At 39.0% G+C, this 23778-nt stretch overlaps 3 protein-coding genes across 6 annotated transcripts; 1 reads left to right on the top strand and 2 right to left on the bottom strand.

Annotated features, from left to right (window-relative positions):
- The first annotated feature begins 170 nt into the window (after positions 1–170).
- On the top strand, positions 171–4929 carry LOC103951026. 3 transcript variants are annotated; one of them, XM_009362307.3, is made up of 10 exons: positions 171–535; positions 2020–2401; positions 2502–2585; positions 2726–3157; positions 3249–3384; positions 3495–3657; positions 3750–3878; positions 3979–4173; positions 4262–4384; positions 4487–4929. In XM_009362307.3, exons 2-10 carry the CDS (start codon positions 2101–2103, stop codon positions 4598–4600), a joined length of 1677 nt encoding a protein of 558 aa, XP_009360582.1. In that variant the 5' UTR covers positions 171–535; positions 2020–2100; the 3' UTR covers positions 4601–4929. The 3 variants fall into 3 exon arrangements, with proteins under 3 accessions (XP_009360582.1, XP_009360584.1, XP_009360583.1); XM_009362309.3 differs by lacking the exon at positions 171–535 and adding an exon at positions 1415–1597; XM_009362308.3 differs by lacking the exon at positions 171–535 and adding an exon at positions 1415–1593.
- Positions 4930–6370: 1441 nt separating this feature from the next.
- On the bottom strand, positions 6371–10965 carry LOC103951027 (cyclin-dependent kinase C-2 C). Its single transcript, XM_009362311.3, has 9 exons — positions 9858–10965; positions 8969–9253; positions 8563–8880; positions 8214–8441; positions 7982–8079; positions 7702–7804; positions 7171–7587; positions 6945–7080; positions 6371–6843 (listed from the first exon to the last, which is right to left on the bottom strand). The coding sequence occupies exons 1-9, from the start codon at positions 10377–10379 to the stop codon at positions 6809–6811; spliced, it is 2142 nt and encodes a 713-aa protein (XP_009360586.2). The 5' UTR covers positions 10380–10965; the 3' UTR covers positions 6371–6808.
- A 2678-nt stretch (positions 10966–13643) lies between these two features.
- LOC103951028 (probable WRKY transcription factor 3) lies at positions 13644–17129 on the bottom strand. Of its 2 annotated transcripts, XM_048578990.1 has the most exons (5): positions 16927–17129; positions 16395–16885; positions 14972–15669; positions 14719–14877; positions 13644–14254 (listed from the first exon to the last, which is right to left on the bottom strand). In XM_048578990.1, exons 2-5 carry the CDS (start codon positions 16845–16847, stop codon positions 13972–13974), a joined length of 1593 nt encoding a protein of 530 aa, XP_048434947.1. In that variant the 5' UTR covers positions 16848–16885; positions 16927–17129; the 3' UTR covers positions 13644–13971. The 2 variants fall into 2 exon arrangements, with proteins under 2 accessions (XP_048434947.1, XP_009360587.2); XM_009362312.3 differs by having other exon boundaries at positions 16395–17129.
- Positions 17130–23778: the final 6649 nt, after the last annotated feature.

Below are 23778 nucleotides of genomic sequence, written 5' to 3' on the forward strand. Positions count from 1 at the left end.
TTTATTATATCTTCACGAAACAGTTCGTCAAAGGCGTTTTTCACCTATTTTTATATTTAAAAAAAAATAACAAAAAACTATTTTCCAAAATGGTAACGAATAGACAGGTGGTGTCTTGGTAAACAGAAAAACGAGTGGGAAAAAATCTGTTAAATCCGGATTTTGTTGAAGGTGATGACAAGTATTGACAACCTCAACCCTCTCTCTCTATCTCTCTGTTTTTCTCCCACCGAAATCTCGGACACAATTTGCTAAACTCAAGGCCAACAATATACACACGAACATCACAACGCCCACCAACCCTTCTCATCGTAACTCCTGTTCTTCTTGTTCTTCCATTAATATTTAAAGGGTTTTTTTTTTTTTCTTTTTTGTAATTTAACTAATCCAAGCTTCAAGGAAGACAAGCAGCTAGCTCCGATACCGGACCCAGATTCGACACTGCCGGAGTCGGACCCATCCGCCCGTCTGAATCTCTCTCTCTCGTGTTTTTGTTGCTTCGGAGAGAGGGAGTCTGCAGCATTCCGGCAACAAGGTAAAGCTTGATGTTTTTAACGATCTCTGTCTATTTTTTGGACCATATCCTGCACTGGATTTTGTTTTTCCTCAAATTTGATTGCGGTTGATTTTCTGGGTTTTTGTTGGAAGATTTAAATCTTGAGTTTCATCCATAAAGGCTCTCACGTTCCATATGTTGCACTTGCTTTAGTTTTTTCTTAATTTTTTGGAACTGCATTTTCTGCGTTGTTTGTGATTTATTTCATATTTGTTTGTTGGGGTTTTCAGGAAATATCACATTTTTACACTTTTATCATCCTTTTGATGGGGACGAATTGTCGGTCTTTTCCTTTTTCATTAAAAAAAATATCAACTTTTGAATAATGCTTGCGTCCTTTCATTGGAACCTACTTGTCCCTAATCTACGATTAAAAAATCTTTAACGTCATAATCAAGATCATTATTCTCTTTACCATCATCTAAAAATCATATATGCAAAAAATTAAGTTTTTGCATATACAACAAATTTAGACGATAATAAAAAAAATGAACAATTTCAATTATGATATTTGGACATTAAAAATTCATTAACTGTAACTGAAAGGATAAGTAGGTTTGCTCATGGAATAACACGGATCAGGATCCTCTCGATGAGGATCCGAATAATCAATCAATCATATTTGTTTATTGTATATTGTGCGGTTATTTTTTGTTAAGTATTATTTCTATTCAACTTTAAATAAAAATTTCAAAATAAATTCTAACTGTATAATGAACAAAAACGATTGATTGGTCATTCGGATCTCACGTAGAGGATCCTATTCCGGATAACTCAAGCGTCATCTTAACATTTTATTTATGATTGCTTGCAATTTGCAAACCTATTCATTTGTCTTCTTTAACATCGGTGGAAGTGGCCCAAGTGGGGTCTCCTGCCGTTTCTTCTACCTTTTCATTTTTAATATCTTCTTTGAAACTCAAAGTTGGAGCTTCCTTGAAACTCAAAGGGCTCTCTCTCTCTATCTCTCTCTCCCCTTAAATGTATGCATCTGTCAGTTTGAAATTCATACAAAAAGATGCAGAATTGTTTTCCGGGTAGGTAATGCTGCAACTTTTGAGAATTTATGCTTTGAAATTTGCGTACTTTTTGGTTGATATTAGCAGTGGTTCCATTTGCAAGGATATTCTTTTGCTTCTTTCTGTTTCTTTTCATTTTTAATATATTTTTTGAATTTTTTTATGCCATTATTAGTGCTGCAATTCTGAGATTAGATCAGTTGTTGCAAGTGATATGTGAGCGTAAAACATATATTAGCATTTGTAAGGCATGGTTAATTTGATAGCTTGTTATCTAAGGTAATTTAATCATACTTTAATAGAACATTAAAGTGGTAAGTAAGAAGTTTAAGAGCAAAAAATATGCTGATCAAGCCTCATCAGGTTCTGGAGTTTCTCCTCCTCCCCCTTAAAGAGTGAAGAAGTTATGCAAATCTCATACTTCTGTGATGCGTTTTGTTTCAGTTGTTCTACGTAGGAACACAAATTGGACGACTTTGTGAAGACATCGTTGTGGTTGGACTTGTATGATCTAAAAGAGCTGCGATGGGTGGTTGCGTGTCAACCCCGTCCAGAACAATTAAATCACGGAAGAAACACCGTCAGAGAGTCAGCAAACGCCATGGAAACATAACCTGCTCTGCTTCCGATGGTACCAGGAAAAGAAATAGCGGTGCCAAGAAGAGAAACAGCGATGCAGGAGCTCGCGTAACTGATTATTCTGTGAGCGAGTTTGTTCATATGGACTTTGAGAATGGCGCAACAACTACTCGCAGAAGATCTAAGGTTTCTAGTTCAACGTTCCAACTCACCCAAATGCAGTGGCACCACCAATATGATTCAAATGGTTTGTGCTCCATTTTCTTCAGATTGCAACATCTTTCAACCGAAAATGCTGACAACTTTTTAGCTCTTGAATCTCATATTTTGAAAGTTATCACTTGCAGTAATATCCCAAGAGGAAGCTTGGTTCGATTCAGTGAGTATTCTGGAGTCTGACTCGGATGATGAATTTATCAGTATACACGGAGGTATTGGTCATCAGCCTACAACCACTTACACACACACACACACACACGCACGCACAGAGTATAGACATTGGTTTCGTCATGTTTGATTGGAAAGCGGTTTTGTTTTGTTTTGGTTTTAATTTTCTTCCCTTGTTCAACAGATGGTTTTCCATTAGGAGGCAACCCAATTGGGAATATCTCAGGTGGCCAAGTAGTTCAGTACGAAAGATCCGCACGCTTTGTGGATAACGGGTGTAAGTATGAAGAATACCAAAGCTATACAAAAATAGATGGAGGTATATCAGATAAGTTCATGGGGAAGGCTGACGAACTGCGTAGCAAGAGGAAGAATATTCAGGATCATTCTTATGGAAGCTTTAAAGGACTTAGAGAGGATCGACGTGATTCTAATGAAAAAATTCAAGACAGTATGCTTAAATCTGGCTTGCCACGATTGGTACCTTCTGTAAGTTTCAACGATAAGATTTTAAGTGCGCAGAGTTTGGGTCCACAGGCACAAAGAAAGCCATCAGCAGTTTTCAGGCTTTCTTTTAAGAGGAGATCGTGTGATGCAGACGAAACCATTGAACAATGTAAGTATTCAAATACTTTAACTGTCTTTGAATAGGAAGAAAACTTAGAATTTTGAGATTGTAATTGAGCATATCATCGATATATCCGCAGGTCAATCAAGAAGGTTTCTGTATCGTCCTAGACCAGGATATATCATTCCATGTTGTAGAGTGGAAAAGCTGACTTCAGGATCTTGGTCTGAGATTCCACCCTCAACTTTTAAACTCCGTGGCGAGAACTATTTCAAGTATGATTTTGGTTTTTCTTTCTTAAAACCAACCTCACTGAATTTGAAACTAGTTACTCTTTTTTCGAGTTTTCTTTGCTCTAATGAGAATAATATTTTCTGTTGATCAGGGATAAACGAAAGTCACCTGCTCCAAACTACAGTCCATATACTCCAATAGGTGTTGATCTATTTGTATGCCCCAAGAAGATACATCACATTGCCCAGCATCTTGAGCTTCCCAAAGTAAAAGCCGATGGAAAAGTGCCTCCGCTCCTCATTGTAAATATACAGGTACTCTCAGAGAACAAATTTATGCTGGTATGTTTTATTATTTACATTGTTCTCAACTGTTTCTTATGGTATTGCTTTCTGCATTATTGCAGTTGCCTACTTATCCCGCTGCAATGTTCCTTGGTGATAGTGATGGAGAAGGAATGAGTCTCGTAATGTATTTCAAAGTTTCTGAGAATTTTGAGAAAGACATCTCTCCTCAATTCCAGGACAGCATCAAGGTAACTTTATTTCGAATTACCTCTTTGTGAAATTGTCTTGGACTTAACGTTTGGATTATCTGTTGGTATACTCAGTCTATTGATCTATGTGATGTTTCAGAAATTGGTTGACGATGAAACGGAAAAGGTTAAAGGATTTGCGAAGGACTCCATTGTACCTTTTAGAGAAAGGCTAAAGATCATGGCTGGGTTGGTTAATCCTGAGGATCTCGGTCTGAGTTCTGCTGAAAAGAAGCTTGTAAATGCATATAACGAAAAACCAGTTCTTTCGCGTCCTCAGCACAATTTTTATAAGGTAAACACTGAACGTTTGACATTGCTAAGTTTTACAATACTGGAAAATACCACGTCTGTTTGACTTCATCAAGCACTCTCACATGCAGGGTCCTAATTACCTTGAGATCGATCTGGACATTCATCGCTTCAGCTACATATCGAGGAAGGGTCTCGAATCTTTTAGAGAACGTCTGAAAAACGGAATGCTGGACATGGGTTTAACCATCCAGGTAACCAGAAACCCTGTCACATTCACTAATGCTGGCATATTCATCGGTTTGTCTCCAAATTGTGTTCGTGTTACTAACTTGCTGTTTTCGTGCTTTTTGTAGGCACAGAAACAGGAAGAACTGCCGGAGGAAGTGCTCTGTTGTATGAGGCTGAACAAGATTGATTTTGTTGATCACGGCCAAATACCGAGTCTTGTGACCATTGACGATGAATGACATAGAGGATGAGATGCAGGGCACGCCATCTAGACTTACCGATATACACACATTAGTGGCGAAATTGGTGATCGAGATGTTCGTTTGTAGTAGCGTTTCAATAATCGCGATTAATTAGCGTTAAAATACATATATACTGGTGAGTCTTGTATAACTCTGTAGCTTGTATGTATTAGCATTAGCTTGATAAAACTAGTTTAGGAGTTAGGATTTATTAGGACTAAGGTTTAATATTCGGATTACTTTGGATACCAGAGCAACAATGTGTTTGCAATTACTTCTTCTCCTTCGAGTCCCTTTTATATCACAAGTTCACAACTTAGATGGAATTGATGATACAATGTTGGACAGATACAACTTGGATCAGTTTGATGTCCAAATTACAATCATACTATAGATCGGATTGGTTTGGTTTGGTTTGGTTATAACTGTAGCTATTGGTTGAAACCAAACAAAACTGAACCATGGTTGGGTTATGGATTTGATGTAAGAAATGGGTGGGTGACGTTGGTCGAGTAAGTGGGAAGACAAGGGGTCTACTTTTTTAGAGCTCGTTTGAAAATAATTTCAAAATAGCTAAAAGTGTTTTTTGATGAAAATGTTTTTAAAATTAATACTTAATAAAAATACAAGTTAATCATGAAGAAAAAAAAAACACTTAAAGTGTTTTAAGAACCTAAAAACATTTTTACTAAAAGTATTTTCAGTCATTTTAAAAGCATTTCCAAACGACCCGATGGGGAGTGGACTCAACCTCACAACGCGACAGCTATAATGTGATTTAAATTTTCATTTAACGAGAATCGAAGTTAAGACATCTACTTGCAAGTTTCCACTAAATCGTAATACAAAATTAAAAAAAATAAATAAAGGGCAAATAAAAAAGTAACTAGAATCTCTCAAAAAAATGTAAAACAGAAAAAGCATTTACCTGACGGTGAGTTGAAAAAGCGAGGGCGTATTGGGAAATGTGGTTAGGGTTTGACTATAAAATGATGGAGGAGGAAGGGAGGAGAGAAAATGGCGCCCGAGGCCGGGCGCTTCCCTCTTAAGGAAGAGGCGGCGTGGTATTCCACGGGAGAGGTTTATTCGTGGCGCACGTTAGTGCGTTGGGCGCACATTAACAACCCGGCCTTCTTTCTTCCGGGGGAGGTTGCGGTTGGGGGCTCCATGGCCGCTCTGCTGCTCCAGTTTTTGCAGCACAAGCGATCTGTTTGCCCTACATCTTCCTTTTTCTCTAAACCCCCAATTTTCTTGCTTCTAAAATCTATAAACCTAATTTATTGCTTTTAAAATCTCTATAAAAAAAACCATTTGTTTCTTTCAATTTGTGCTTTTTTTTTTTTTTTTAATTTTGGGATTTGGATTAATTCAGTCGTAGTTCATTGTCCCTGGTCTCTGATTTTTGTTTTTTTGTTTTGGTTTCATTTCCCCTATTTTTTGGTTTCCACAAGGAAATTACAAATTTGTCCACTCTTGATTTGAATTTTTCAAAAGGGTATCAAGTTTTGATTTTGAATTTTTTATAATATGAAAACCACTATAGCATAGTACTCAAAGAAGCGATCTATAAGCAACCAACAATTCGATTAGACAAATGAGCCGTTGACGTGAGTTAGGTTAATTAATTACGACATTCTCGCTATTTTTTTGTACTCGAGTTAGGTTAGTTAGTTAGGATATTATAAAATATTGTTTTTCACCCGTGCTTTAATATCCATTGCGTGAATCAAGAGTAATTTAGAGACATCACATCGTCAATCAAACAGATAAAACAGAATAGTTGTTTGTAGACTTTAACATAATACTATATTTGCATTTAAATAAATGAAATTTCATTATGCCCATCATATAATTCAAGAAAAAAAAAAATCTGCAGCACTTGAAAAATGGAAAGGGCAAACAGTTCTGGCTTTGTGAAAAATTTGATTGGGGTTGCCTAGATGTTCGCTAAAAATGCCCGATGGTGGTGTTGCGCAAATTTGTATGAAGAACTTAGACTTTCTTTGGTTTAGGGCACAGAGTGTACGTGACACATGAAATAATGTGGCAAGAGAAAAATGTCTTCTGAGCTCCAAATCGCTTGATTCAACAAGCATTGCCTGCTCTTGCATAATTTCTCTTGAGGAAATTAAGTTCGATTCATCACACGTAATCGCCCTTGCCATTGTCGTGTATAATACAACTATTTGTACAAAGATCACTGTCTCATATGGTCACCTCTAAAGGCTGGTGTTCTACCTCTGTAACATAAGCGATGAGCAATGTAACGAGTAGTTAATATGGTATATGTATAATAACACGATAATTTATGCTCCATTTGGATTAAGATTCGCGCGCATACCTCTTTCGAACCTTGATCTTCGAGATACATGGCGTATATGGCTTTCGTTCCTCCGCAAGTGTTCGTCGATTCCACATTGCTGGGAAAGTAGGGGTCCGGAAAACTCAATGGCACGGTTCTCTTCCACAACGGAATCCTATAACATTGTTGAAGGATAAGTCGTAGTGATTAAGTGTAAAGCATCTGGATCAACTGTGTCAAAGACGGTTGTGTTCTCTGTCCTTACCATGTCGTTTCCTGTATCATCTGGCTCTCCTGTACTAATAAGTTCAGACGTGTCGAAAGTTCTAAGCTTTCGTATCGCAGTCTTGCCAGTTCTATATCCTTGTTTTAGGTCAAATGTACTCTTTGCGAAATTTGCGTCAAGTGCACTGAACTGGCTTTTCGAGCCATCTGAAACTGCGGATTTAGTACCATCCTCAGTTCCCCTTTTTGCCCATGCAAAGCCGCTTGCTGCTGAGATTTGTACGGAAGACAATGTGCTGTATCCTTGTGATGCATTCAACTCGCAATTCTCCGAAACTGTATCAAATTGCGGTTTTAGATTAGACTCTCGGCGCAGAAGCCCTCCTTTCGCCTTTGGGATAAACGGGTTACCACCATTGATTCTACGAGCAGATTGAGTATGATCGTCTTGCCCATCCTGCACAGTCAAAGGATAAATCACTTGGTTAGAACTAGCTTGCTTCTTGCTTCTAGCTTCCATTACACAAAAACACACGCACGCACAGGCAAGCAATAAGAGATAGAGAAAGACCTCTTTTGGTGCCACTTTAGCGGAACCATTTGACTCGTGCAAGGCCTTACGGACTCTCCTTGGTTTCCTTGTTGTCTCTCGTTCTCGAATACCAGGTCTTTTCCTGAAAATGTAATACAGCCGTCTAATTATGCCAACGTAAACATTAAAGCATGGTCTAATCTACAAGTATTACATTTGAAATCACTTCTATGTAAACATCGCAATTAGAAATGGGAAAACACCTGCAGAGTCCCACAGACATCTGAACTACAACCTTAGTTTAAACGAAGAATTTTACCTTTGTGATTCCTCCCGATTTTTAGCATCCATTTCTTTTGTAGGAGGATACTTTGGCAAATGTGACGGATCGCAGGCATAAGGCTTTGTTTTGAAGTACTGGAAGAAAAGAGGCCATAATAAACAAGTAAATCACCAAAGGCAGAATTTTTATACTCTTACGAACGTCTCTTCAAACAATGCTGAAAGTAGTTTTCCATCACAAGTTTGAGAGTATTTTCATGGAATTTTACCTCGGACATTAGGGCAGAGGAGGCAGTCCCGCGCTTGTAAGGTTCTACGGAAAGGAGATTCTCTAACATGTCTAGTGCAGTAGTTGGAAACTCTTTACACCTCTCCTTAAGAGAACTTTCGTAATTGTACTGCGGTTTAAACATAGTTGCGTGAGGAAGCTTTGACGTTTTCCAGTATTCTTCAGGTGGCGACCCACAAAGCTTGAAAATTTTGTGCAATTGTTCGACCTGTAAAACGAGAGGGGAGCGATTAACTTCATCTCGAATTCTAAATCCCATATTGCTAATGAGGACTATTAAAAATCCATAATCAGAGAAACTTAGCGTTGGACATTAACATTGTAATCACCTCAGTTCTTCCTTTAAGGAGAGTCTTTCCTAGAAACAGTTCTGCAAATACACAGCCGACGCTCCAGAGATCCACCGAAACTCCATACTCAGTTGCCCCCATCAAAAGTTCAGGGGGACGGTACCACAAGGTCACCACCCGACTGGTCAGTGGTCGCTTGCTCTTTGAGTTAATGACATTCGCCAATCCAAAATCTCCCAACTTTAGAATCCCTTCGTTGTTTACCAAAATATTTGAGGCTTTGATGTCTCGATGCATAATACCTCTTAAGTGACAGTGCTCGACTGCGGAAAATAGCTGCCTCATATAACATTTAATCTACACAGAAGAAAGACCAACCAAACTTTATTGACTTGTATGGCAATGGTCACACGGTTCAGCAAAACTTGTTAGGCAAGAAGCTAACCTGCATGTCGGTGAATTTGATCTCGGAACTAGCTACAAGTCCTGCAAGATCGTGCTCCATGTACTCGAATACAAGGTATATGCTATTTGATGATCGAGATGTTATTATTCCGTCCAGTTTCATGATGTTCGGATGATCAAGCCTGCGAAGAATCATGATCTCTCTAGCCATAAACCTAATACTCTCCGGTTGAAAATTGTCAAAGCGTACTTTCTTGAGTGCAACAATCCTCCCAGTTTCGACATCCTTTGCTCGGAACACACTGCTGTATGTACCTTGTCCAATCTGCAAGCATTCGAAATGAACTAATGTAAAAAATCGATGAACTGTAAGCAAATTCAAAATCTAGAACAATGTAGGTCAATCCATTGGAAACCAACATTGAATTACATCAAGAACCAAAATCCCATTACAAGATTCTTGAAGGCTTCCACATTTAAACAAACTAAAGATGTGCACTTTCAACTAGAACAAACACATTTTTCGATAGGAGGATACATTTTCCACTCGTGCTTCGCACTCTCGACAAACTTCAAGTTGGGGCACAACAAAGAATAAAGTAAGCAAATATGTTTTACTTAAAGAATCAAAACCAAAAGTGTGGACGTGGGCGCAGTCATAATGACAATAGCGCATACGTGATCCTCTTGTTCATTTCGAATTCAATTTATCACCTCGCAATTTAGATTAGTTTAAAATAGGTTTAAAATAGTATATCGCTCGTATCAGACAAAATCAAAACCAACATGGATGAAGGAAAACATCTGCGTGATGGAATCTAAAATGTGATTATTATACGTAATAAACATCGCGTTAGCATTTATTAGTGATTAATTAATAATTTCATTAAAACTACTGCAAAATGGGAAGGTGATCAATCAAAATGTACCTTTTCCAACTTCTCATAAGCATCAGCTTTGAGGGGGATCCACCCGTATATGGCCTCGCCGGCGGCGGCGCTGAGCCAAGAGGGCCAGCCGGCGGAGACTTGCTCAGCCTCCAAAGAAGAACGACTTGAAAAACCCAATCTGAAGCTAAAGGCACTACCTTTCCCGCCATTGTGACTATTATGGCTGTGATAAGACCCCTCCTTCTCCTTCCTGCTCCTCTTCGACTCTCTGCCGCCGATGACGCTCCGATCCTCCGACACGTCGCCCGGACGATGATTCTGATTCTGTGGTTCCCTCTTGCTACCACTCTTCTTAAATTCCGAAGAGTTCGATTTGGACTTTGGTTTGGATTTGGATCGGCTAACGTTGTTGTTGTTGTTGGCAGCGGAGGCGGAGTTGTTCTTTTTTAAGGAGGACGAAGAGGGCTCGAGGAGGACGGAGCCATTGCCGGCGACGGCGGCCGTGTACTCGTAACAAGGAGACGCCGAGGCAGCCGCCCGCTTGGAGCTGATGCAACCCATTTATCGCCACCACCAAATCCCGCCAGCATCGATCGATCGGAGAATGTGGGGGGAGATCGCCGAGGGATCGAACGGCGGAGATCAGGAGATGGGTCGATAAGGGGGAAGGGAAGGGCACCCCTACAGCATTATGGAAGTCATTTTCTCGAAGCCAAAAAAAATTGAGAAAACAGAGGCGGCCATATTTGGGTGGCTGTCCCAATGAGCCGGTCGTCCTCCCTCCTCGGTTTTTGCGAAATGTGCGGGGGCGTTATGAGGATGTCGTGACCAACGGTCCGGAAACAGAGGAAGCAACAACAACATCGTTTTTACAATGTTTTTTTTATCGACAGTGATTTGAGTACGTGGGTCCATGTTTTTCTTCATAATTTTTCTCTGGTTTTTGTGTTTTGCTTTTTTTTTTGGGGTCTGTGATTTGGGAAAAGAGGAAAAGGTGGGAAATTTGAGAATGTAACCGTTGTTTGTTTGTTGCTTTCATGCTTTCACGGTGTTTGGTGTCTCTGGTTGGAAAATGGACTGTCGGTCGCACAGTGACGGGGAAGAGAGAAGGAAAGTTTAGAGAGAGAAACTAGTAGGAGTACTTTCGCACACGAGTGCTTACTTGAAAGCGTTCTTTAAAAAAGCACTCGAAAATATTTTCGAGGTGCCTCTCTAGAGAATATTTCCATGGTACGTATATGTTTTTGCATTTTTCTAACAAATATAGTCAGAAGCGTTTTGAATTGTCAGAAAACACATTTAGTTGTTCCAATAACATGTCGCCTAAGAAACATTAGAGAGAGAAAGCGAGTTGTGGGATGAGTGATGTTATATGAAATGGGGAGGTGAGGGTGGTGACGGACGTTGCAGGCAAACTGCCCAACAGCCCCAAAGCTACGTATGATTATACCCAGAAGCAGGGTGTACATTATTAGTTGTGCTAGATTTTATGAGTTGGGAAATTAAGCAAAATTTCTGATCAAATAAATAATTGTTTCAAATTATTGTGAGTTTCAGTTTTTTATTATTTTGGACGGGCTACCAAACAGTTGAAACCAACCCATAAGTATCAATATTCATGTGGATAGTATTGGTGGTTCGTTAGACAAATGTATATGGAGATCAACTAGTGATGGTAATTTTAATGCGAAATCTGCTTATGTGTTGGATCTTGGCGCTAATATGAACACCAAGTGGTGAAAGAGCTTTATCTTGAAGTTTCTTCTTCCTCCTAAAGTGTTCTCTTTTCTTTGGCTTGTTGCTTGACAAATTATTGACCAATGCACAACGAGTTAGATGGGAGTGGCCATGGATTCTTCATGTGGCAGATGTGATGGTGCTTTTGAATCGATTATTCATGGCTTTAGAGATTGTTCCTTTACTGCTAAGGTTTGAAAAAGTCTCTGTTCCTGATCAAATTTTTATCGATGCATGTACTAATATATTTCCAAAAGAATATCTTTCAAAATATTAGTCTTGGACAATTTGGAATGGAGATTTATTTTGTGTATCACTCCCTAGTTCTTGTGGCACTAGCGAAACAAAAGTATTTTTGAACAAAATTTTGCTCCCTAAAAAATTGGTGTAGGTGAATATGGTTTCTCTATAAATCCCCTTCTAACACATGCTTTTCTTCGTTGAGAAACTCCTCCTAAGTGATGGGTAAAGCTTAATGTTGATGGATGTCGCAAGGGGGTGGTCAATTTCATTAGTGTTGGTGGTGTCCTCAGAATCTCGTCAGGGGCATGGGCCTCCGGTTTTTTGTGCTAATCTTAGTCGAGGTAGATTCTATGCGGTGAAGTTTGGAGTGTTTTTATTGGGTTGCAACTTGCGTGGAATGAATGATTTAAGAAGATTATAGTGGAATCGGATCCTGTACTTGCAGTACAATTGATTCTAAATGCAAAAGTGGATGATCACCCTGAAAAGTTTAGCATTGAATTGTCGTGCTTTTATATGCCAAAGTTGATTTTGTGAAATTCCTCATATATTCCATGAAAAGAATTTTGTTGCTGATAATTTGACTATTTGGGTTCAAGCTTTTTTTTAGCTAGCTCCTCCTTGTTGTCAGTTACTAGTTGGAGATATAGATGATTTCTTGTGGCCTCGTGATATTCTTATGTAATCTTTTTTTTTTTTTCTTTCGGGTTTACGCCCTATTGTCAAAATAAAAAAATAAAAAATAAAGAGGTTTTCAGAAATATCTTGGATGTATTTTCGCAGTCAAAATACAATCTCCCAAACGGCAGATCAGTTGTCCTGCTTCAACTTGTTTTGGTTGCTTTTGTGCCACTCACAAAACAACCCGCAAAAGCACGCACCAAAAAGTATGAACATCTCAAAAGCCAGGTAGCTTGGCTTTGTGCCAGTCAAAAAACAGCCTAAGAACTTACCTTTACTTGTCTCATGAAACGGATGTGTAACATCCCACGTCGACTAACTGAGAGGGGGTGATGTGCCTTATATGTACATGCTCACCTCCTATAGCATGAGACCTTTTGGGAACTCACTGGTTTCGGATTCCATCAGAACTCCGAAGTTAAATGAGTTCGAACGAGAGCATTCTCAGGATGGATGATCCATTGGGAAGTTCTCGTCTACGTTCCCAAAAACAAAACTGTGAGGGCGTGACTGAGGCCCAAAGCACAGGATGGGTAACCCACTGAGAAGTTCTCATTTGAGTTCCCAGAAACAAAACTGTGAAGGCGTGACCGGGGTCTAAAGCGGACAATATCGTGCTACGGTGGAGCCGGGACTAGGATGTGATAGAATGGTATCAAGGAGTGACCGAGGCCCAAAGCACAGGATGGGTGATCCACTGGGAAGTTCTCGTTTGAGTTCCCAGAAACAAAACTGTGAGGGCGTGGCCGGAGCCCAAAGCGAACAATATCGTGCTACGGTGGAGCGGGGACTGGGATGTGATAGAATGGTATCAGAGCCACTCTGTCATTCGATGTGAGTGTGCCGACGAGGACGTCCGGCCCCTAAGAGGGGTGGGGACAATATCGTCTTGTTGGGCCCCTAAGAGAGATGGGGACAATATCGTGTTACGACGGAACTAGAACTAGGATATGACAAGATAATATCAGAACCACTTTGTCATTCGGTACAAGTGTGCTGACGAGAACGTCGGGCCCCTAAGGGGGATAGGAACAATATCGTGTTACGGCGAAATCGGAACTAGGATGTGACAGGATGTCTGACATTTGCTCTCTCATGAATGGCACACGAGCTTACATGTGAGAAATATAACGAAAAAGAAAAAAAAAAAAATGTAGACGGAAATAATTGAAAAAAAAGCGGGGTAGATTTAAAGCACATTTATACATCAGTTGTATACTTCTATATTCGCATTTCAGCGTGACGTAATTCTACACAAATACAACCCTATTTCTGCATTCGTATTTACAAATAATGTCGGGCTTATGAAGCCAAACCTACAAACCATCTACATGTACGGCAATGCATATCAACAAAGATCGCACACCAGTGACATTCACCACTCAAAAAACCTTTCCTTTCTTTATTCTCCGTATTCGTTCATTTTGCATCGTGTTAGTTGTTGGACTTGACTGCTGACCTTTACTTACATAACGTATGTCACTGAAGCACTTCAAACAACGATTTGTTCTTCTTTTAGCTGAAGAAGTACCGGTCTCTGATCATTGTTTCCATATTCTCTGCCTTTAAGTAGGGTATGCTGAGGAGCCCCGGACGCGGGTGGTTTTAACTGTGATGCACTATTATTGGCCGTGCTGTGGCTGCTGTTTCTTGCTGCTGGAACATCATGGTTGTGTTTGCCTTCATATGTAGTGATGACAGCTTTAGCGTCAGTGGAAGCTCTCTCAACATGCTTACGGACATTGCACCCCGCAAACGTGCATTTGTAATAGCTCCTGTTAACAAGTTTGTATCAGATAACATGCTCACAAAAGGAAAATCATTTCTCCAGTGGAAACAAAAACATTAGAATTAAATTGTTCACATATTGCTTAAATGTATGCTAAGGATGTGACGCTCTAAGATCAGAAAGTAGTTGTTTCTTAATCAATTGGAGCTTTCTTAATCAATTGGAGCATAAGTAATCCTGAATTCATCCCAATCCCTAATGATTTTCCGAATCCAACTCTATATATCACCTAATAGTTCTTGATTTCACCTCCATCATACAAATAATGTGCAAAGAATTCTCGGAATAATTTATTGCCCATTTTAACTCGGCCGAGAAAGATGCAAGCCTATTACTTCATTAATATTGAGTATTAACACGTAAGAAACAATGTAGAGAGTGCTTGCCTTTGCATATAATGCGATCCGTAAAACTGAAAATAAGAAATATTTATATGGAGGAAGTAACCACCTTGGATGAGGATTCCCTTTCACCACCTTTTGCCCGTACTTGCGCCACCTATAGCCATCATCGAGAAGATCAACCTCACTCGTTGTCTGCACAATGATTTTTGGTTCTGTGACCATCTTCTGTGGCAAAGCTACCTCAGATGCGCCAACGTCTACGTTCCTGCGCTCATTTACATGGATACTTTAATATTAAGAAGAAAGAAAGGTAAACAATATACTACGATTTTATGCAAAATGATAGTCTTGAAAAATACCTTCTCTTTGCATTTGGTTCATCAGCATCTCCCCCTTCTCTAGTTTCCCCATCACCCAACTCTTCATTGTCACTTCCCCCCGGTAACTGTCCAGAAGCGGCTCCGGTAGATTCCTGATCCTTTTCAGGTTGTGAGTGAGAAGCTACATTTTCACTCAACCTATTTGAATCTCCTACCCTTCTTTGTAATCCGTTTTCAGGCTTAGGCCCATTCAGATCACCATCTTTTGGGCGTTTACTCGGTTGAGGGACTTCATGGTTATGCTGACCTTTGTAGATAATCTCAGTTATTTCGCCACTAGGAGAACGCTCGACTTTCTTTTTGACAGGGCAATTCATATGTGTGCACTTGTAGTAGCTTCGAGGAAATTCACTGCCCTTAACCAGCTTCTGCCCGTATTTCCGCCAGTTGTAGCTATCGTCTGCAGGCCTATCAGTGGATGAAGGTTGGTATTTCCCATCAGAATGAGATGCCTCCGAGGATTGCCTCACAGAACTTTTAGTATCAGATGTTGAGGGCAATGTAAGCTGCCGAGAAGCTTCCTCAGGCATTAAAGATGGTTGACATGCCTGTGGCTCTGTCGGGGCTGCTACTGAAGAAGGTTGGTAATCAGGTTGCATGTACACACGAGATTGGGCTAATGCAGCTTGAGCAGTAACCTGTGCCAAGGCCTGCTGGTGTGACATTCCAAATGGACTCTGCAACGATATGAAGAGAAATACATGAATACCGGATGCTAATTCCAGTCACCCATCTTCGGAAATCATATTGTATCATGTTGAAAGACAATACAGAATAACACCAACACAAGTCTAGTTCCATATGGTCTGTCACAAGAACGCATCAATATATTGATATGTTTAACCACATTTGAGAAGCTTTTAACAAAAGTACAATCACAAGAAGCATTAATCAGGAATTATAACCACAATACAAGAATGAACATGATTAGCAATCGAAAAATCAAAACTATATGGGCTTGTTTGGAAGTGCTTTTAAAATGGCTGAAACTGCTTTTGGTGAATATCTTTTTGGGATCAATCCTTAGTAAAAATGTAAGTGAAACCTGGAAAGACACATGAAACCTAGAAAAGCACTTTATGTGCTTGTAGAAGCCAAAAACATCTTCCCCAAAAGTGCTTTCATCATTTTGAAAGAGCTTCTAAACAAGCCATATATTTTCAGCACTCACAAGCACAAGAAGCACTAATATAGTTGCGCCTATAAAAGCAACATCTTTACACAACTTTGGTGAATCGCATAGGCAAAAAATTGATATTTTTTGAATAAATCAAACTTCCGTTGCATACAATTTTGTGAAGAAATTCATCATTTCTTAGTACTTAACACAAAAGAAAGCAGCTTTTAGCTTTTACCAACCCAACAGTGACAGTAAATTTCGTAGAGATTAAACAAAACTTACCTGAGGTGAATAGAAGCCAGGCGAATTAAGCAACCCAGAGGGGCTGAGTCCCGGCGGGACAGTAAACAATGGCGGCCGAGCCACCGCCAAACTCATCGGCCTACTCTGCTTAAACCCAGAACTGCCCTCCCCGCCATATTCGGACCCTCCGCCTGATTTTCCCAAACCATCAGCTGGGTTATCGCTAAAAAAGCTCATCCCCCTTGTGGACCCCACCGGCGAGCCCATGGCTCCGGCGAGCAGCTGAGAGAAGGACCTGAAATCCGACTCAGGGTAGGTCTCGAAGAAGCTCGAGACAAGAGTCATCGGACCCGGGCTCGCCCCAGATCCGCCGCTGAAAAGGGCCTCCGCGGACGGCCGCGGCGGGAGTGTTATCACTGGTCTTTGCGGCTGCTGCTGCGGCGGCGGGGCTGAAACTGTGACTCTGTTCGAGCCTTGGGTTTTGGCGGTCATTGATAGTAATATCGAGCAATCAAGGAAGCAGCTTTTTCCTCTGTTTCTCTCTCTCTCTCTCTCTCTCTCTCTCAAGAATCTCTGTTTTTCTCTCTCTAAAACTCTCTGTTTTTCTGTGTTGTTTCCTGCTGCAGGTGGAGTTGTTTGCTTGGTTTTGTGCTCTGCTCTCAGAAACCGATTGGGTTTTTTCTTGGTGGTTTCGTGCGGTGCTATCCTCAACTTCAAGCGGAAAGTCCACGGAATAGACGGTGAAATTTTAAAGTGAAATTTTAGACAGATGGATGTTTGGCATCTTTTCGTTGCCCTTTAACACGAGATCAAATCTTCTTCTGCACACAAAATAGACAGTCTTTCTATGGTTTCAATTGCTGACTGACACCTGTTTATAAAATTAATTTTTATTTTTATAATTTTGTTGTCATAAAATTAATTATGTCAGTCAGTAAGTCAGTAATTACGGCAAGTCACACTCGTTTTGGGTGCACGAAATTTGATCTCCTTGGAACTTCCACTTTACTTAAACACTTTTAAATCTTCATTTAATCGTAAAATATTTGTAATTCAAGTAATTAAGCAGTTTAATTGTAAAATATTTGTAATTCAAGTAATTAAGCATATTTACTTTTGTATTTGAGTTAGGGGTTTAGATCTCCCCAATGTTGCTTCTATCTAAAGAGAAAAGGAATTTTGTCGTCGCTAACTATAACGAAAAGAAAAACATGTATCAAAAAAAAAAAACAGCAAATGACCGCTAATTAGCTAGGTTTCGATCATGTGACAAATTTTATATACAATACAGTAGGATTCTCTCGCCTCTTATTTTCCTTCGCTTCCTCCTCCTCCCTCTCCTCTCACTTTGCTTTTGTTTTGTTTTTTTTTTTTTTTGCCTCTATTAAAAATTTAATATAAGATGATGACATGATTTAATCGTAATCGTTTAAGTAGGAGAAGAGAAAATGAGAGAGATGAGAATGGGAGAGAAGAATCCTCTTCCTTTTTTTTTTTCTTTTTTTTTTGAACAAATGATATTACTTACACTAAGGGAAGGAGATGGGCTTAACCTTACAATAAGCTAGCAATAATGTGGTTCAAATTCACCTTTGACAAGAATCGAACTTAAAACCTCTCACTTACAAGTGAAGAAAAATATCACTAGACCGCAGTACTAATGGCTCTTCTCCTCTTTCTAAAAATACATGGCATGTAAGGTTATCTCCAACCGAAGGGTCTAGATGGCCGAAAATAGCCCGAAAACCGTCTCCAATCGAGGGCTAGGCCAGAGGGCTCGTGGGCCCCACGGAATCTGAAAGGGCCAACCAGCTAGCCCAATCCAACCAGCCAGCCAGTCCCAGGCTGGGCCAGAAATTCTAGCATTATAAATATCCGACAGGAATTCCAGGCCAAATTTCAAATGCAACGGCTAGCTAACATCAGCTAGTCGTTATTTTTGAATTTTTTTTTACAATTTTAGTTTATTTTATTTTACACAATTTTTTTTCCTATAACTTCCTCTAACTTCTATTTTACAAAATTTGTTTTATATTTTTTTCTAAATTATAATTTTTCTATAACTTCTATTTTACAAAATTTGTTTCATATTTTTTTTAATGCCATTTTTTTCCTATAATTTCTACTTTACAAAATTTGTTTCATATATTTTTTAAATTCAATTTTTTTTCCCATAACTTCCTAAGCCATTATACAACATTAAATTAAATTAAGTAACATGAAACAACATTAAACAATATGAAACAATATTAAATAACATTAACAACATAAAAATTATACAACATAAAAAAAATATTTAACAACATAAAAATCATGCTGACGTCACTTAGTCGTTGGATTTGAATTTAAGTTGTAGTTTTTAAATAATAAATTATGTTTAGCCCTATGGCCTTTTGGCCCTCGGTTGGAGGCGGTTTTTTGTGACAGGGCTAAAACGAGTCCTATGGCACTTTGGCATTCGGTTGGAGATAGAGGCAAATATGGCCATGTATTGTTCATTAAAATATTAATATCTTGGAGGGCCAGAACCCAGAGAGTTAAAACGAGCCCTCTAACCACCCTTTGTTTTGAGATGGCGTAACACTTAGCTTTATGACATGCAGCGACAGGGGGAAGCATGATAGACGGAGCCCACTCTGATTTGGTTACCATCATCAATTGTGATGGGACCCAGTGCTTCTATTATCCAAAATCAGAAAAGAATGTCAGATGAACACATATATTTGTAGTAGACCACGTTTTAACGCAACTGCGAAAATTTATTGTATTAATGCATTTTGTGCAAATTTGATTTTAGAAGTCCTTCTTCATTCTAAATGTGACAGCCCGTCCCGGGAATGTTGAAACGTACGCGTGAAAAGACAGTTTTGCCCCTAGTTTGTTCCTTTACGTTTATTGTTGTTTTTGAGTTTTGGTTGGCATGTTTGGAGCCACACACACCTTCCCACACACCACAGCCTTTTCCTCATATTTCCTGCACCTGTCCCGAGCCCCATTCCCCTTCCATTTCCTTTAACACGTACGGACACACCCATAAACCTATCAAACCTTCACAGATCGTGGAATCCAAGGCCATATTCGAGTTCATGAGGCTTGTAGGAGTCTAACTATACCATTTTCAGGTAAGAACACCATCGTTTTCACGTCGAATCCACGATGTCCGATTTCGAGTACTGTTCATGCACACGTGATTTCTCACGTTTTAAAGAATTTCAAGCTTGTAGGTAGCTTGGGGAGGTCCCTAGGAGGCTCGGGGTGGTTCGTTAACTTCGTTTGAAGGATTTGGACGTCGGGAACACTAGTTTCGAAGTTGGCCGGAGTTGGGTTGATTTTTCAGGTGAGATTTTGTGGATTTTAGCCCTTGAAAGTGGTATGATTGTATTCCTCTAGTTCTAAGCTTCATTTTGGTACCAATTTTGTGAAATTTGGATGAAAAACGAAGAAGATATCGAAGTTTGAAATTTTCCCGATTTTCCGGCGCCGGCGACGGCGTCGGAGGCTTGCCGGAGAAGACGACGGAATATTCCGTCAAGTCTGACGGAATATTCCTGACGCCGTTGACAGAATCTGTTAAACCTGACGGAATATTCCCTACGGCGTCAGTTGACGCCGTCAGCGTGCCAGGCACGTGCCTGCGCGTGGGGGGCGTGTGCGGCGGTGAAAAATTATTTTAAAAATATGGGGATGTTCCTGAGGTTAAGTAGATCACGTTGGTGTATTCATACACCCCATTTGAGCTTTGTATGAGAAGTTATTTCTAAAATTTGGTTATGTGCTTTAAAATTAACGTTTTTATAGTTTTCGCATATAGGTGAGACGTATCCCGAGGACGAGCATGGTCACTCGAGGTAGGGGGTTACGACCCTTCCACTTACCAGTGAGTGGGCTTTTGGTTTTCCGTATATACCTATATACATATATTTTCCCAGAAATTGATTTGAATTATCATTTGCCATATGCCATGCATTAGATTATCGTTATTTATGCATCGCTAGTTGCATTATTAGTTGTATATATACACATATGCATGTTGGGTGCTGCGGACGCACAGGTACGTGCCAGGTAAGTGTATTCATGTTTACTTTCGGTAGCGATTCGAGATGCTTAGAGAGCTCATAACCTGCACCCCCGGTGTTAGTGCTCCCGTCCAGAGTAGGGCACAGTCCTTCACGTGTTGTTCACCTCCCGCACCACACGCTCAGCTTGGATCCAAGTTAGGTGCACAGTCCTGTCGTACAGACCACTTTAGGTGGTTCCGACTCGTAGGTGACCCGCGATTATTCGCACAGCCTTCACGTGATCGTAGCACTAGAGCGTTTATATGTATTACACCCAGGCATGTCGTACAGACCACTTTAGGTGGTTCCGACTCGTGGGCAGGTTTAGTTATTGAGATTGAGATTTGAGCTCTAGATACAGCCGTACAGGTCACGTTAGGTGACTCCGGCTGCCAGACTATATGTTATTGATGTGATTTATACCTGAGCACTTGCATTTCATTCTGAGGTTCCTACATGGCATATTCTTGAGCATGATTGGTATATATATATATATGTGTGTGTGTGTGTGTGTGTACATATGTTTATCTTCTGGGAAGTATACAGGTTTTACGGCGAGGGGTTAGAACTTATTTTGTGAAATGGTTTTCGAAAAGCTTTGTTTTTGCCCACTCACGCTATTGTTTTGCGCCCCTCCAGGTTCTAGCTGTTTAGCAGGTTGGTGGTTCTCCCAAAGGGCTTTCCCGGCAATTCTGACAGACGATCACCAGCGTAGGTCACCTTCAGGTGTACTGTTGTCGCGTCATTTTCGTTTGGACTGCTTTAGGCGTTATGCTCTGAACTTGTGTCTCACTTACGCTAGCACTTATTTCCATTACCTTATGTATGCTAGTTTTTATTTATTCGTACTTCTTCTATTATTGTTTTATTAGCTTCCGCACTGTGCACATGGTTACGTCACCTCTGCGTGATGGCCAGCACGCCCTGATCTCGGTCGGGGTGTGTCACTAAAAACTAACAATTCGATTGTTAAAAAAAAAAAAAAAAAAAAGAGATATTTCTCCAAATTTATTTTTTTTAGATGTGTCTTTTTCAGTTTAATTATTCTTGTAAACAAAAAAAATTCTCCAAAACCATATTTTAATTTTGTATTTATCATTTATCACCACCCGTCCTTTTCTTTTCTTTAGTTATTGTTTATGTGCAGCCACCACAATCATTTTATTTTGGCAGCCTATGCAAGCAACCGGCAATGTGTTCTGACTTTTCGACATTTTAAATTAAAAAAATTAAAAAAGAAAATAGCAAAAGTAAGACACGCTACGCTTACATTTTTTAATTATATATATTTTTACACGTATAATTTAATAATTGTCAAAACATTTTTTGATTTTTTCAACCGAGAAGATTAAAATGAAGTGCTGCCGCAAAAAATCTAGTGGTCATATATATTGAAGAAAATTCGAAATTCGAAATTAATATTTTAATAATTTGATAAAAAAAAAAATATTTTGTTAATAAATACAACTACGTGTGGAATGTGGATGCTTAAACTTGTTGACGTACGCAAGCTTTGTACATGAATTAAAATTTGAAAAAAAAATGTCAATTTATAAACAGCTAGAGTTTGCTTGCTATGTTTTATAAATTCACACCACACGTATCATGTATGGAAATTAGTCCACATTGGAAGGATTTTATGTGAATGGATCTATCAACTCCCGGTATCGTTGGCTAGTTAGGTTAGAGCGGAAATGCCCCATTTTATACGTCCGAGTATGATACCTTTTTGGTAGTTGAAGTAGAATATCCGCTTGAAACAGCGAAAATAAATCATATTCATCGTGGAGATGAACTTTCGCATACATCGAATGCCACGCTAGTAGTATTGCCATACTCTTGTTCGACCTTCTACACTCTTCAGAGTCATTCGGTTTCTTGATTTTTCTTTGATCTATAAAATTCAATAGCTATAAAAAAGAGAAGTGTAAGAGGTGAAAATGAGAGCATAAAAATCCCATTTAAAAAAATTTAAACTACATGACGGTGTATAATCGAGTTTGCAATTCTAATTATGAAAAGAAGAACTTGAACTTAGGTGCAAAGGAACCCACAACTCACATTAGCATGACAATGCATAATTGAGTTTGCAGTTCTATATGTCACATATGAACAATGCTTGGCTACTTAAGGACGAGTAAAAACTCCTACTCAAAACTCTTTGAGTTCGAATCACAGAGTTTTGTGCTTATAATCATAACCGTTTATATTATGAATCACTATATAAAGATCATATTTGCTAAAAAAAAAAAAAAATAAATAAAAACTGAAATCGTTTAGTCAATTTATTATAGCAAATGCATAGATAGTTCGTAATGCTTTTGTCAATTTCATGTATCTATTTTTATACAATTCGATAACTAAACGACTTTAATTTTAATTGATTTTTTTGCAGAGACGATCTTATAAAATAACCCAGAAGTATAAGGAGGATGATCCTCTACTCTCCTAATCTCTCTACCCTTCCATGCCCTCCTATTTGAACGGTAACATTTAAGCCACGTCAACATCTTATATTGATTTTTTTTATAAAAATAATAAGACAAAAAGAATGTGTGAGAGGAGGAGATGAAAGAGAATGAGAATAGGAGAATAGAGAATCCTCCTCCGAAGTATAAAGTATGGCAACCGTACACACTCCCATACCAATAATAGAAGCATAAAGGTGGGGCTTGGAGTAGTTGCATTAATCTTTGGTGGGGATTTTCATACTTTTGGTGGTTGGGGCGGCAAGGGGAAATTATCTCAAGATTTTCAACCAAGTTGTGCTTCATCATATCAGTGAGTGAATTACAACATGAAGTCCCCAACACAAGCTGCATATTGTCAACTTGTACTAATTTTTGTGAAGAAATATTTATTTCTGGTTGCACAAAATCAAAGTTGTTTATCCCCAATTTTCACTTTTCTTTTCCTTTTTTAAAAAATAAAAAAATAAATTTAACGATGAGGATAATACTTGATTCCTTCTAAAAATAGGAGCTCCTACTTTCCATCTAATGATAGTTTGACATGCGAATAGAGACTTTCCCTTCTGTGATTTTTATGGGATGTTTATGTATATATGTTAAGCTTTGATTTATAGGAAGGAGGAACGACTCTTGCAGGGAATGAGCCAAGCAATGCTCCAATAATATAGAGTTCGTTTGAAAGTATTTTTAAATGGTTGAAAACACTTTTAGTGAAAATGTTTTTGGAACCAATTCTTTATCAAAATACAAGTAAATCCTATATTAAAAATAAATAAAAACACTTGAAGTACTTTTAGAACCAAAAATATTTTCTTTAAAAGCATTTTCAAGTCATTTTAAAAGCACTTCCAAACGAGCCTATAAACTAATGTAATTTTCCATTAGGAATTGACA

Source organism: the organism of the source record quoted next, unplaced genomic scaffold, assembly GCF_019419815.1.
Source record: "Pyrus x bretschneideri cultivar Hongxiangsu unplaced genomic scaffold, Pyrus_bretschneideri_v1 Contig13, whole genome shotgun sequence".
Lineage (NCBI taxonomy): Eukaryota > Viridiplantae > Streptophyta > Magnoliopsida > Rosales > Rosaceae > Pyrus > Pyrus x bretschneideri.

Coding starts and splice junctions, on each gene's coding strand:
- LOC103951026 (XM_009362307.3), top strand. CDS start 2,101: ATGGGTGGTTGCGTGTCAACCCCGTCCAGAACAATTAAATCACGGAAG. Junction 3,385..3,494: donor CGTGGCGAGAACTATTTCAA/GTATGATTTTGG, acceptor TCTGTTGATCAG/GGATAAACGAAAGTCACCTG. Junction 4,385..4,486: donor ACATGGGTTTAACCATCCAG/GTAACCAGAAAC, acceptor TGCTTTTTGTAG/GCACAGAAACAGGAAGAACT.
- LOC103951028 (XM_048578990.1), bottom strand. CDS start 16,847: ATGACCGCCAAAACCCAAGGCTCGAACAGAGTCACAGTTTCAGCCCCG. Junction 14,878..14,971: donor GAACCAAATGCAAAGAGAAG/GTATTTTTCAAG, acceptor AAATGAGCGCAG/GAACGTAGACGTTGGCGCAT. Junction 14,255..14,718: donor AAAGGGAATCCTCATCCAAG/GTGGTTACTTCC, acceptor ACTTGTTAACAG/GAGCTATTACAAATGCACGT.
- LOC103951027 (XM_009362311.3), bottom strand. CDS start 10,379: ATGGGTTGCATCAGCTCCAAGCGGGCGGCTGCCTCGGCGTCTCCTTGT. Junction 8,442..8,562: donor TCCTTAAAGGAAGAACTGAG/GTGATTACAATG, acceptor CTCGTTTTACAG/GTCGAACAATTGCACAAAAT. Junction 8,080..8,213: donor CCTCTGCCCTAATGTCCGAG/GTAAAATTCCAT, acceptor CTTTTCTTCCAG/TACTTCAAAACAAAGCCTTA.